The 15547-nt window shown below is 41.9% G+C and overlaps 1 protein-coding gene across 1 annotated transcript in view; it reads right to left on the reverse strand.

Annotated features, from left to right (window-relative positions):
• LOC126457597 (cytoplasmic dynein 2 heavy chain 1) overlaps window positions 1-15547 on the reverse strand; it is an 808157-nt gene that overhangs the window by 705613 nt on the left and 86997 nt on the right. Inside the window, exons 4-5 of the mRNA XM_050094037.1 lie at window positions 13868-14001; window positions 10344-10435 (exon numbers count right to left, since the gene is read on the reverse strand). Of these exons, the coding sequence (XP_049949994.1) occupies window positions 10344-10435; window positions 13868-14001 (226 nt within the window). The remainder of the gene's footprint in view (window positions 1-10343; window positions 10436-13867; window positions 14002-15547) is intronic.

The raw sequence follows: 15547 nt of genomic DNA on the forward strand, positions 1-15547 counted from the left end.
ACCAGTCTTAGGACTGAAGACCACAACAACAACAACAATAAAATAAAGGAATCCAGAACTTGCTGGAAAGTTTTAAGTGTTCATTTTTCCCACGTGTTGTTCAAAAGGCACCAAAGTTAGTTCCAGTCCCTAGGGATTGTGACAAGAACTGAAACTGAGAGTAGTAAAGCAAAAGCTGAAATACTTAACTCCATTTTCAAATGTTCCTTTACAAATGAAAATGCAGGAGAATTGCCCCACTTTAATCCTTGTAGCAGTGACTGAAATTATGTAAGGTGACTGAAATCAGTATTAGTGGTACTGAAAACAACTGAAATTGTTAAAACTGCACGAAGCTCCAAGGCCGAATGGAATCCCTATCAGATTCTGTATTGTATTTGTGACTGAGTTAGCCCCTCTTCTAACTGTCTCTTGTAGATCCCCTGAACAAAAAGCCATGCCCCGTAGTTGGCAGAAAGCACAGATAACATCCATCTATGAGAAGTGTGGTAGAAGTACTCCACAAAACAATCATGCAATATCTTTGATATCAATTTGTTGTAGAACCAGGGAACAATTCCTGAGCTCAAACATAATGAGGTATCTGGAACAGGATGACGTTCTCCATGGCAACCAGTACCGACTTCAAAAATATCGATCATGTGAAATCTAAATCACACTTTTCTCACATGACATCCTGAAAGCTTTGGACTAAGGTAATCAGGTAGATGCTGTATTTCTTGATTTCTGAAAAGCATCACACAGACCTTATTGTCAAAAGTTCAGTCATATGGGGTATCAAGTGAAATTTGTAACTGTATCAGGAGTTTTTGGTAGGGAGGACACATCATGTTATCCTGGATGGACATTCGTCATCAGATGTAGAAGTAACTTTGCGTGCCCCCACAGGGAAGTGTGTTGGGACCCTTGCTGTTCATGTTTTATACTAATGACCTTGTGGACAATATTAACAGTAACTTCAGATGTTTTGCAGATAATGCAGTTATCTACAGTACAGTATTGCCTGAAAGAAGCTGTATGAATATTCATTCAAATCTTGATAAGATTTCAAAGTGGTGCAACAATAGGTAACTTGCTTTTAAATTTTCAGGAATTTATAATTATGCACTTTACAAAACGAAAAAACAGAGTATTCCATGACTATAATATTAATGAGTCACAGTTGGAATCGGCAAACTCATACAAATACTTTGGTGTAATACTTTGTAGGGATATGAAATAGATTGATCACACAGGCTCTGTTGTGGGTGAAGCAGGTGGTAAACTTCAGTTTATTGGTAGAATACTGGGAAAGTGTAACCAGTTCACAAAGGAGATTGCTTACAGATCACTTATGCGACCATTCGAGAATATTGCTTAAGTGTGCTGGACCTGTACCCAATAGGACTAACGGGGGATATTGAATGTATATAGAGAAGGGCAGCATGAATGGTCACATTTGTTCAACCCAAGGGAAAGTGTTACAGTGATGTTGAAAAAACTGGAGTGGCAGACTCCAGATGTAAACTTTCCCAAGAAAGCCTACTAATAAAGTTTCAAGAACTGATTTTAAATGATGACTCTAGATAGAGATTTGAGACTGGTTCATTTTTAGGATTGCCGCAAGCTTCCCCAAGTGAAATTCCCTGATATTTCGCTGATTTTCAGACAAGGTTTAGTATTTTTCTTGAAAAATTTTGAGACTGATTGACTGACTAATTGAGAGGGTTTATGAGACCAAACAGCGAAATTATCGGTCCCGCAGTTCCAAAGTTACTCATACAAGAAAGAGGGTCCCCTAAAAGTGGATGGATCCAGTCAGGGGAGTCAAACAATAAAACAAGGAAGTTCAAACACACACAGTGAAAGGCATAAAAGGTTGGACCAAATCTAAAAACTGGATAAAAAGAATGGTCTTTCCACGGGAGAGTGGTCATGGGGTCCCAGACCGAGAAAACGTGAAGAGAGACCCCAACCACAACCACATTGCCTCTGCTCCAGGAGTAAAGCAAAATCTTATATCTGGAAATAACCACTTTCATGGAGGAAACTGAGGACCAGTTCAACCATCTGTGGATTGTCTGCTAATATTAAAATTAAGAAAGACTATATTTAGCACAATACTGTCAGTCTGGCTCCACAACCATATTGTGAGGATGATTCATTACACAGACAGAAACAATGGGTGAGCCTATGACCAATGCGTACACAGCATAAAGCAGTGGACTCCCTCCAAGAGGAGCAGAAGGAAGAGCACCAAAACATAGTAGTCTCCTTGATTGTGCGGAGTTTATTACTGAGTGCAATAGCGCACCACATGTCATTCCACTTTTGGGCAAAGAGAGATGTGACATAGATCTGCATATCCACAGCTGGAGTCATGAAAGAGAATGGAGGGTGAGAATCAGCTTATCTTGCCAAACAGTCAGCCAGTTTATTCCCTGATACTCACGTGACTTGGGACTCAGAGAAGGACAACTGAGTAGGCAGCACAGCCAAGGGAGGAGAGAAGGTCATACATAGCAGAGACCAAAGGATGACGAGAGTAGCAGGCTGTTCAATGAATCAGTACATATTAAAAGACTGTGGAGGGAGGCCTGGGTAACATAATGGAGGGCCCTGCTAATGGCTAGTAGCTCTGCTGTGAACACACTGTATGATTCCAGCAATAAATGGTGTTCTAAGCCAGTATGAGACGTGAAAGCGTATCCCACTTCATCTATCATCTTAGAACCAGCAGTGTGGAAGATGGTAGCACCCTGTAATGATGGAAAGTACAGGATGCTGGAAGACCATACGGGCAACAGTGACCTTAGGACCCTGGAATAGGTCAGTCCTAATCCGTGATCTAGGCACCTTCCAAGGGGAGTGTGGGAGAAAATACACATGGCACATTTCAGTGAACAGAGATGGAAATCCTGACAGAGGGAAGTGAGACATATTCCAACTGGCAATCCCACCCATGGGCGATGATCAGGAGGGAGATGCCCCTCACTTGCAAAGAGGACAGAGTACAAGGGAAAGTCAGGGAATCTGCAAATGGCAATTGCATGAGAAACCAGGAGTTGGCTTCATCATATTTGAGAAGGGGGAATCCTTGCTTCTGTGAGGGGTCTGTAAATGGGACTAGTGCAAAAGGCATCAATAAGCAGACCCACCTCAAAATGGTGAACAGGATCTAGTATTTTCAGAGTGGAAGGAGCCTCTGAGCCATAAACCTGACTTCCATAATCTAATCTGGACAAGACCAGAACATGGTAAAGATAGAGAAGAGTAGCATGGTATGCACCCCAAGATGTCTGGGACAGGAGGCGGAGGTGGAGAGCATTGAGGTTGCTTCCGCAAGCATGTAGTCCTCAGGTGGTGAATATGGGGTGACCATGTCAGCTTTTCATTATATATATATAATGGAAGGAAACATTCCACGTGGGAAAAATTATATATAAAAACAAAGATGAGGTGACTTACCGAACAAAAGCGCTGGCAGGTCGATAGACACACAAACAAACACATGGATGGATATGTGCGTGTGTGCGAGTGTATACCTGTCCTTTTTTCCCCCTAAGGTAAGTCTTTCCGCTCCCGGGATTGGAATGACTCCTTACCCTCTCCCTTAAAACCCACTTCATTTCGTCTTCCCCTCTCCTTCCCTCTTTCCTGATGAGGCAACAGTTTGTTGCGAAAGCTTGAATTTTGTGTGTATGTTTGTGTGTCTATCGACCTGCCAGCGCTTTTGTTCGGTAAGTCACCTCATCTTTGTTTTTTTTATATATATATATATATATATATATATATATATATATATATATATATATATATATAAAAAAATGGGACTGTGCTGTAACATCTAGGAGCTGGTCGCCTAAATAAAGTTCTTGATCAGGGTGTACTATGAATTGACAACAAAAATGCAGAACCCGCGTTTTGGAGGGAGAAAACTGGAAGCCATGGGAGACAGCCCACGCAGAGGTCCGTCGGATGGAACCTCAGAGCCAGCAGTCAACAGATGCTACCAAGTGGGAGCTGCACCAGATGCAAAAATCATCAACATACAATGCTGGGGCAACCTGAGGGCCAACAGAGGTTACCAGCCCATTGATGGCTATGAGTAAGAGTGTGACACTTAATATAGAACCCTTTGGGATACCATTCTCCTGAATCTGAGGGGTGCTAAGTGAAGTGCCAACTGAACCCGGTCAAGCCAGTGGGACAAATGTTCACAATTAAAAATTGGAAGGGCCATGAAAGCCCCAGTCATGGGGGGTAACTGAAATGTGGTGGCACCAAGCTTTGTCATATGCCTTATGTAGGTCAAAGAAGACCATGACAAAGTGCCGACAGTTAGTAAAAGCCTGTAAGATTGCATTTTCCAGTCCGAGTAAATGGTAAGTTGGAGATCATTCTTCCCGGAAGCCACAATGATATGGGGACACAAGGCCCCCAGATTCGAGTACCCAATACAATTTGGAGCTAACCATCCTCTAAAGCAGTTTACAAAGTACATTCGTCAGGCTAATTGGGCAGTAGCTGTTGAGAGATGTTGGGTTCTCCCCAGGCTTAAAGACAGGGATAACTATACTGTCTCACTACTGTGTGGGGAAGGCATCCATGAGCCAAATGTGGTTGAAGACCCTGAGTAGATATTGCCTCTGTGTAATGTCCAAGTGTTGGATCATCTGGTTGTGGGTGTAATCTGGGCCTGGGGCTGTGTCATGTGAAGAAGTAAGAGAATGCAAGAATTCCCATTCAGTGAAGGGTTCAATTTAGGGTTCAGTTTGATGAGGGTTGAAACAGAAGGTGGGTCTATTCAACTCTGTGTTTCTGCTGGAGAAAGATGGCGGGATACGAAGAGGACACCGATGCTGTTGCAAAGTGTGTCGTGAGGTGTTCTGCAAGGACCAATGGATCAGTAGACAGAGCACCTTGGAGGATAATCCTTGGACAGTTGACTGTCACTGGTGGCCCAGAAGGCCATGGAGCTTGGACCAAACCTGCGATGAAGAGACATACATCCCCAGGGAGGAAACATAGCACTCCCAGCATTCCTTTTTACTCTGCTTAACAAGATTACAAGCCTCAGCAAGGAGTCGTTTAAAAGTGGGGAAGTTGGCCTGTGAAGGGTGTTGTTTAAATCGCTGCAGCATCTGTCAGCGGTCCTGGACAGGGACTGCTACGTCCTTGGTCTGCCACTGGTTGATGATGAGGGAGACTTGTGGATAGGGAGACAGCAGTGCCAGCAGCATGAAGAACAGTGGCAAAGATGCCCTGCATGAACGCATCAATGCAGTTATCATCATAGGGTGACCAATGTAGGCAAACCACAAGAGCAGCGGAGAAAATTGTAAGATTGATAGCAGCAGAGGTGCCGTGAGTAGTGCTAAAGTGGGTAGGGGAACTGTCATTGTGGAGATACAAATCAAAGTCTGTAGTAAGTTGGTCAAGTAGAAGACCCCTACCTGATGAAGTGGCACCCCCACGGGGGTGGGGTGCTTTGAAGTCCAAAAGGAGGAGATATGGGGGCAGGAGTTACTTAATTAAGGTAGACAGTTCAACATAAGAAAGTGGCCTACCTGGAGGGAGGTATACATTGCAAACAGTGACTGCCAGACTTGTCTGCATTCTAACCATTATCGCTTCCCAGTTGGTATGAAGGGGGATCCAGTCACTAATGAAATCGGTGCGAACCAAAGTGCAGACCCCTCCACACTCTATCCCGGAGCCGGCACTGTTTCAACAGAACACACAATAACATGAAACATTAGAGAGTGGTCAACACCAAAGGGAGTTTCATGAAGAGCAAGAGAGAACAAATAGCAGGAGGAAGGAAGGTGTTGTATTTCCGGGAGGTGACAATAATATCCACTGCAATTCCACTGGATTATTGTGTGGTGAGAGTCCATGTGAGACTTAAAGAAGCCAAGGGGATGTCACATCACTTGGTCAGTGGTCGTCACTAACGAGGATGTGGTAACATCCATAAAAACTGGGTGTGATTCAAAATGAGGTGGAGGGGGTGAAGTCCCCAGGGAAGCCTCGTCCTTTGACTTATGCTGCTTGTATTTCTCCCTCGGAGGGAGGGAAGTGGCATTGTGATGTCAGGAACAGAAAGAGAGTGAGTGGATTTGGAGACCTCGGAGTGTGGGTCTCTCCTCTGGCCTGAGGATACAAGTTTCCTGTCCTGAGAACTCTGGGGAGGGGTGTTCCGAGATGGAGCCCCATCGCTAACAGGAGTCAGCGAACAGAACACTTTCCCTGGTGATGAGGAGGAGGAGGAGGAGGGGTGGCAGGATGGAGCTAAGGGGGAGGGATGAGGAGGGGAAGGCGTAACTGAGGTAGAGGAGAGATTTACGGGGTGAAGTCTCGTCAAATTTCTTCTGGGACTCAAAGTAGCTGAGACAGTCAAGGGTCTTTATTTCCTGAGTACTTTTTTCCTTTATGTACAATGGACACTTTGGTTAGTGGGGAGAATGGTGACCTGAGCAGTTCACACAGTTAAGCGTTAGGGTGCCCACATGAAGAGGGCAGCTACCAGTCACAACAGATGAGAGTGGCATTGCATTGTGAGGACATGTGGCCAAACTTGAAGCAATGGAAGCAAAACATGGGAGGAGGAATGTATGGTTTCATGTCGCATCTGTACACCATTACTTTGACCTTCTCGGGCAGGGTATCCCCCTCAAATGCCATAAAGAAAGCACCAGTGTCTACACAACGGTCCTTAGGGCCTTTCTGGACATGCTGGATGAAATGAGCACCACGTCATTCCAGATTAGTTATAAGTTCATCATCGAACTGGAGGAGAATATCCCTATGGAAAACTACATCCTGCATAATACTGAGTGACTTGTGAGGAGCGATAGCCATGGGGTTGCCTCCTAAACGATCGCAGGCACAAAGAGAGGGAGGGTGAGGCTGGAAAGGCAGAAACAGGAACTGAGACAGAACTATGTTAAGGATGAGATGTGGCTGCAGTAGAGTGGTCAGAGAGTTTAACACATTTCATGTGCCAAACGTCTGCCCTGGTACCACCCACTCTGAACAGGGGCTCACCTTGTGGGCACCACATAGCCACAGCAAGAGCTGTCTGGCAGGAAGATCATTTCCAGGAGTTCTGATGCCCCAAAAAGATGGGCAACCACTTCTAGGCTTTCACAAGGCATTCACAGCACAGTTACCAAAGTGTGATCCCTGTGGTATCAAGGGGCTCCACCAGATAGGTACATAACAGCACCACCACACGGGCTGGCTACCAAGCTAGTGATCTAGCAAGGAGGCAAAAGGGCTTTGGCAGGGAGGGAGGGGAAGGGGGAAAAAGGAGAGGGAGAGGAGGAGGAGGGGAAGAGGATTCCACGCCAAAGACGCTACTGAGGGAGTTCTTCCTCATCTGGCTCACACTACAGATTTAAAATTTGGAGATGGAGGTCAAACTCCTGAGAGGGAACAAAAGAAAAGCCTAAAATGAGGAAGAAAACCAACCAACCAAAACTGCAAGATGAAGCAAACTCATTAGGATAGCCAAGCTGACACAAAAAAGAACAGCAAGAGAAGGAAAGGAATTGGCAGGGATCAGAAGAAGAACAGCGAAGGAGAAGGAAGGGGGAGGGAAAGCAGAACGGAAAAGAGTAACGGCTGCAGTAGCTCACGATCCCATGAATGCGCACACGTACACGCAAAAGAGCTGTTGGCCCCCTGGAGGGACAAATTTTGAGATCTCAAGGGTAAGTAAAGACATAAGTTGGCAAAAAAGTGTAAGGACTTTAGTATTTCTAAACAAGTGAGCAAAATCCTAAGTACTAATACCAATATCTTTTGCAATGAACTGTTTTTAGATGGACAAAGCAAGCCAAATGGTACATATGTGGTTCATTAAGACCACTGATGTTATTTTATTTCAATAAAACGTAACACATTTGGTGACAAAAATACATATTTCATTGGATTCGCAAGACAGATTTATAATATCTTCGCTGATATGAGAAATAACCTCTTGAAAGAAGTGTGTAAGGCAGGGAAGAGTTGTGTAAACCAATCCTATAGGTGACTGCCAATAAAATGTTAATTTTACTGTTTGTTATTGGCAGTTTTTGTCCACTGTGTTATGTCTATTATTTTACAGGTATTGTGTGGTTTTTCTTTCACAAGATACATGAGTACATAGCGTACAAACTGACAGTGACTGCCACAATTTTCTTCCTCTTATCATCCATGCTTTCTTACACATAAACTACTTTCAAAGTGCCAAAATGTACTAGAATAAATAAAATTTATATAAAATGCTGCACTGTACAATGTTCTTGCTGTGAGACGGTTCCATTCCTGAATTCCATTGCCAGTAGCCTCTGGCCTGCCAAGGAGTACCGCAGTCCTGAGCCCATGCGTAAACCATGAAAATCTGCCGCATTTGCCAACCACAAACAGACCTGGGTTGTAGGCAGATCGGTGAGACTAGATCCGATGGGCAGGGCCTGCACATTAGTGAGAAATGATGGGCTTCATATAGGCAGACCCGATCTGCTAGACATACCCACAGAGATAACCTATGGTTTTGACCCATATGGAAGTCCACTGGCGTGGCCAGCTATTTACAGGTCACAGACACCATGATGACAAAATGAGACTGTGGTGATCCATCCATGTAACAGATAACTTGGGTGAATACTCCGAAAATCAATACTAATGAGGATAAGTAGCAACTCACCATAGCCGCGCGGGATTAGCCGAGCGGTCTAAGGTGCTGCAGTCACGGACAGTGCGGCTGGTCCCGGCAGAGGTTCGAGTCCTCCCTCGGGCATGGGTGTGTGTGTTTGTCCTTAGGATAATTTAGGTTTTGTAGTGTGTAAGTTTAGGGAATGATGACCTTAGTAGTTAAGTCCCATAAGATTTCACACACATTTAACTCACCATAAATATGACCACTGTGCTGCAGGCACATAGAAAAGACAATCACACTCTCACAACTAAATTCTTGGCCGTAGCCTTTGTCAGAAAATGAGAGGACATACACACATTCACACAATCATTCATACACAACTCATGCACACATGACAGCTGTCTCCGGCTCCTCCGTCAACAGTCTCTGAGAATCAGATCCAAATAAAGCACTCCTCACGCTTCCCTGCCTCTCATTGGCAGCTGCTAGGCTAGCAGCAAGAAGTGGTGGCAGCACTGACTGCAAGCTGAGGGGAGTGGTAGAAAGGGAAGAAGCAGTAAGAATAAGGGAGTAGGAAAGTAGCTCACATACTTAACTGTGCCCAGCTGGCAACGCTGCACGACATCTCAGTAAACAAATCATTTCATCTACTGAGACAAAGACAAGATTTTTCCAGCGTCTTTTTTTTTTTTCCTTCAAATTACCCTGATATTTTCCTGATTTTGCTAACATGTTTGAAATTCCCGGATTTCCAGAACTTGTGGCAATCCTGATTTTGTGCTGGGGAAGTGAACTGTGGGAGGAAGATGTGACAGAATATAGACTTATAAACACAAATTTCTTTCAGAAATGCTACACCAGCTCTTGCACTCTAGTATAATTGAGGGACACATGCAGGCCTATGAATTATGTATATATTTTTGAGTAATAATATCATGCATTTTTTAATCACATTGATCTTTTTACACTAGGAAAGCCTAAAATCACACACTGATATTTTCCGTTCATAATGGAACTTCTGGATAGTGTTATGATGGTTCTACCTGAGGCAGATGACGTGCACATGGCAAGAGGGCACCATACCTAAGCTTGGGTCACCGCAGAATAGTATCCGAAACTCACAAGGACTTCAGGAATGGAGAAATGGTGATGGAAGAGATGCTATGATACTAAAGAGTTATGCCTTGACCTTCTTATGATGCGTTAATTCAGGCCAAGATATGCTGAAATTTTGTTCAATCTGTCATGGATCAATAAATGGTGTAGAAATCTCACACAAATTCATCTGTGGTTCAATAAATGAATTTATGATGCTTCTGGCTCTTTGCATGAACAATTCAACTTCATTTTACTGAATTCAATGTCTAAAGAGTTGCCAAGCAATTGAACATTTTCAGACGGTTCAAAGAAGACACAGCATGGATCGTAGCATGAAATGAAGCAGTTGTTCATTTGATCAAGTGAGAAAGTGTCTTACAATTGACTGACTCATTCCATTGCATACCGTGATATCACAATTATGATAAATGAAACAAGCAACTAACTTATTAAACAAATTAATAACTACTAAGACAAATGAAAAACAATCTAACACATCTTACTTAGATATGATTTTGTTTTATTTCACAATAATTCACATGAAGTGAAGAAAATATTGCAATGGTAAATGTTAGATTAATTTATTACAGTTGAAAATACTTGCAAAAGAACTCACTGTATTCACAAGTTCCTCAACCGATATAAATGGTTCTTTCCACAAGTCAGTTTCTCTGAGTTTTTTCTGAATAAAATGGATGAGGCAGTTACCTGAAATGCAAGCATTCTGTCCTGTAGTGAAGACAAATTTAGTCACATATCACTATTTAATTGTTTCATTCAAATTTTCCAGTTCATCATGAATTATATTCACTGTAACCATACATTATTTTTTCTTAATAACACTAACCAGTGAACACAATTTAGCCCTAAAATGAACAAATACACTATTCCCTTTTATACTGTATTCTCTTTGCAACACATCTTCATCAATAACAAAACAATCACATTTTGCATATCATTACACTTCTCAATCTGTAATTCATAAGCCACATTTAAGGAATATAGAGTTATGGCATAGGTAGAAACTACTTTTTTCTGCCTTTTGAATGTCTGGAGACTTACCTTTACCTCAGTATCTTTCTTCTACAAAAAAAAAATTTTTGAGATAATATTTTATGGCAATATTTATGGAAACACAATGGCTTTCTTAATGAATTTACACTTCAGTACAAAAAAAATTCTCCACAAAGAGAGCTAACTTCGGTCTCAGTATCAAATTCTTGAATAATTTAACTACAGACAGAATTCAACAACCCTGCTAAGATTTCCATACTATGACATAAAGAAACAAATCATTCAGTATGAATATTATTTATGTAACACAAAAAAGATACTCTAACAGATTGATCAGTAAAAAATTAGAAGAGGAAAATATTAAATTCAATAAGTCGAAGAAAACTAGGACATCCACAATGACATCAAATAGTACTAGTGTAGATTTCACAAAGGCTCCACAATCTTTACAAAAGTGCAAATGGTATGCTTCAATTTGGAACAAAACGTTCTAAAAATGTTCTCTTAATAAGCATAAAGTACAAATAAAATGCATGTTTCCAAAAGAAACTGAAAACATAGAGTTGAACTGCATTTGATCCTGTAGATTTATTGTGTATAATACAGGAACTGTCAAAAACAGAAAACTTTCAGTATCAGCTATTTCCTAAGGAGAAACCATTTTGATTACACTCTCTAACAGCTTTGATTACAAAGAACATTATATTCAAATTTAATATGCACTCTTTAACACTGAAAAATACTACAGGTATGGTTGAAATAGTCCTTGGTACTCTGGGCATAGATGCTGCTTGTTTGCTTATAGCAGTAGCTGGTTCACTATGAATATTACATAATAGAGTTTCTTACAGACAGTATTAATGTGCAGTTTCCATTTCAGCTCATTATTCACAATAAAACCTAATAACAGGAGGGAGATGGAATCAGGGGAGAGGATCTAGGATTATATCTTCATGGACTGGATCCACGGCCAAGACACTACATCCTAATTCCTCCATAACTTCAACACTTTCTCTCCCATCCATTTCACCTGGCCCTCATCGGCCTATGATGCCACCTTCCTGGATGTTGATCCCAAACTCTCTGAAGGCTTCATCCATACTTCTGTCCACATCTAGCCCTCCAACCACCAACACTGCCCACTTTTTGATGGCTACCACTCCTTCCACACCAAAAAACACTCCCATTCATCCTGTCCGTCAATGGAGGGCATATCTGTGGTAATGAGAATTCCCTTGCTCATTATGCCGAAGGTCTGACGAAGACCTTCACAGACAAGCACTACTGCCCCCCCTCCCTCCCCCCCCCCACCACCACCAAAAATAAATAAATAGATAAATAAAAAAATAAAAAAATCCAGTCAACCGACAGATTTCCTGTGGCATATTTTCACACACCCCTAACTCATCCTTCATCCGCCTGAATCAACTGCAAAGGAGTAACCTTCAAATCACCCATTATCACCCAGAGTACATCAACTGAACCATGTCCTTTGCCAGGACTTTGATTATCTACCATCATGCCCAAAAATGAGGGACATTCCACCCATGGTCCTTCCCACCCCTCATAAAGTGTTATTCCACTGCCCTCTCAACCTACACAAGGTCCTGATCCATCCCTATGCCACTCAAACACCCAATCCCTTGCCACTGCGGTCATACCCCCCTGGAAGACCCAGGTGTAAGACCTGCCCAATTCACACATCCAACACAGCCTACTTTAGCCCTTTCACAGGCTTATCCTATCTCATCAAAGGCAGAGCCACCAACGATAGCAGCCGTGCCATATACTAGCTCTACTGCAAATTCTGGACAGCATTTTATGTGGTCATGACCACCACCCAGCCATCCAACAGAATGAATGACCACTACCAAACTGTAACCTACCGACCACTCAGCACTGGAACACATTTCTGAGTACATGTTAAAGTTGAATGGCTGCTTCACAACCTGTGCCATCTGAACTTTCTTTTCCGGCACCAGCTTTTCTGAACTAAGCAGATGGAGGCTATCCTTGCAACACATCCTTTACTGCTGTAAAACTTCTGGCCTCAATCTCCACTAACCCACTGCATTCACACCCTCCACTCAACAGTCTCCCCTTCCTCTGTCTTGCCACCTCTCCACATCATCATCATCATCGTGTGCCGCATGAACTCACCAGCTCCACTGCCCGTGTGTCGCATTCGTATCCCATGCACCTGCTGCCTCTGCATCCCACATTTCTATCCCACAGACTTGCTTTCTTCCTCCAAGCCAACAGCTACTGAACCTCTACCCCTCCTCTCAATTCCCACCTCTTTCTCCCTCTACACACCCGATCTGACAGGTCCACAGCTCGTGTTCTAGGGGCTAGTGTTGCTACCTCTAGATCACGGGGCCCCAGGTTTGATTCCCAGCTGGGTTGGGGATTTTCTCTCCCCGGGGACTGAGTGTTTGTGTTGTCCTCATCATTTCATCATCATCATCATCATCATCATTTGTGAGTGTAGCTAGATTGGATTGTGAAAAGAACATGGACTGTGTAAAAATTGGGACTTCGTACAGGCACTGATGACCGTGCAGTTGACCACCCTACAAACCAAACATCATCATCATCCGATCCGACAGTGTGCATATGTACTCTAGGTCGTTAAAGGGTTATTCCAAAAGCTAGCAAAATTTTCATCCTCTTTCATGTGCTATTTGAGGATTCAGTTCTTCTACTATGGGGTGAGATAAATTGTAAACAAATAATCATTTATACACAAGCATTTCTAGGATTTGAAAACTTGATATCAATGAAACTGATCTCCAGTTTTTGGGGTCATCCTTAATGTCTTTCTTGTACTCTAGCAAAACCCTGCTCATATTTATACATTAAATTATTCAATGTGTTATATTTATTTGATAAATATTATCTCACTTGTTGAGGTTTCTACAACTAGTAACCCTTCAGTTACCAAAATACTGTAATCATTTTCATTTACAAATCTAGAAAAATTTTCCCAAATGTAAAATTTATATTTTTCCTTACATTGTGCCTCAGGAAACATTACAGTTTTCTATAAAAAAAGTAACTTTCTTTTTTCTTTAACATGCATAAATATAAAGGACTTGAATATGTGCAAAAAATTTTGTCAATCACCTGTGACACAAAATAGGTGCTCCATTCTTGTTTGGGGATACTGGTAGTCATCAAGCTTCCATAAATCATCCAGGATGTTGAATGCAGACTCAGTCACATCCTCGCCATCTTGTAATGGCAAGGAATCCAGCATACTATTTAAACAAAAGAAATTATATGTTAAAATAAATATGAAAATGGATGTGTACATATACGTTTGAAGCAACTTCAACCAATGGATATACAAATGTCTTACTAAATGTAAAAAAGTACTGTTAAGGTAAAGCCGTTGGCACACGGACCGTGCATCCGAACGTTGAGCATTGAGTGTGCCGAGTTTCTGATGTCATAGTGTGGAATAGCACATTTGGGAGTCTTTCCGAATGTGCAGAGCAATATCTGGCATGTCAGATAATCTGAGCGTGTGTCTGAGCATTGACCAATGAGATGTCACAGTGCCATCTATGTCACACGTACAACGTGTCCCTTCAGTACAGAGTTGTGAGGTGCCATATTGGCATTCCTTTCAAGCCTATATGTATATATGTCATTTCTGAGCACCAGCAAATTGAGAATCACTGGAAAAACTGTTGTCAGTTGTGTGATTCGTTCCAATAAAATAATGAGAAACATCATATTCGTAGCAAAAGAATTATTGTAACTTGTGTATTATGAGAGTAGGCTAGTTGAAGGCAGTGACACACTGAAGATCCACCCAAAATGCATTGTTCTTGGTACAATTTGTTATAATTAAATTGCAATTAGTAACATAATTATCTATGATTAACGTTTTTAGCAAAGGGTAACATAAAGTGATTAAGTATATGGAGCGTGTTGTTGGTTTAGTGTAATGAGTAGCGTCTTTGTGCAGCAATGAGTTTTTATTGGAGCAATGGTTCGTGTCTTAACACTTACAAATTTTTTTCCCAACATTCGCATTTTTATTAGGTTCTAACACTTTATTATAAGTTTAATATAATTATATGCTGTAATATTTGATGTTATGTAAATATAAGTTGACCTTTTTTGAGGGGTGACTTTGTTCGATTCACTTAACCTACAGGACGGCTTGCGGTACTTGTATAAAAATATTTTGCTCCTGTTTCTTTTATGCTTCATAATTCACATGTTGCAAAGATTCTGCTACTGGGTAGGAACAGTGATCAAGTAAGACTGACCTTGAGGTTTTACTAAAATGTGACAATGATGAAATAATGTTTATCTTATGCAAAGTATTCCAAATTTGTACCGCACTGTTTCTAATGGAACTTTTATAAGCCTGTGTCCTTATTGATTGGACATGGTACTTTCCTTTTCATGGACAATGGAGGAAATGTGCATTTTAATAGAGCTAACGTGGGTAAACGTTGAGTAAACAGTGTGATTTACGAACTAGAAACACCCCTCAACTGCCGCTGGAGTGCGCTGCGATCGCGTATACCATGTTGGGGCCCACATACCATATGCACAAGTCGCACTGTTCCTGAGCATTCAGCAGCACATTGAACTTGGCACACTCAATGTTAACGTTCCACAGCACGGTCCGTGTGCTGACGGCTTAAGACACATGTAGTATCCTATGGGACGGCAGGTGATGTAAAGGGAGATGATGTACAAATAATCAAAAATGAACTATATTAGGGTCAAATCTGTAGTTTTCAGGGTTGTTATGCTGATTGGTGATGACTTAAATGACATTTA

Source organism: Schistocerca serialis, chromosome 2 (assembly GCF_023864345.2).
Source record: "Schistocerca serialis cubense isolate TAMUIC-IGC-003099 chromosome 2, iqSchSeri2.2, whole genome shotgun sequence".
Taxonomy (NCBI): domain Eukaryota; kingdom Metazoa; phylum Arthropoda; class Insecta; order Orthoptera; family Acrididae; genus Schistocerca; species Schistocerca serialis.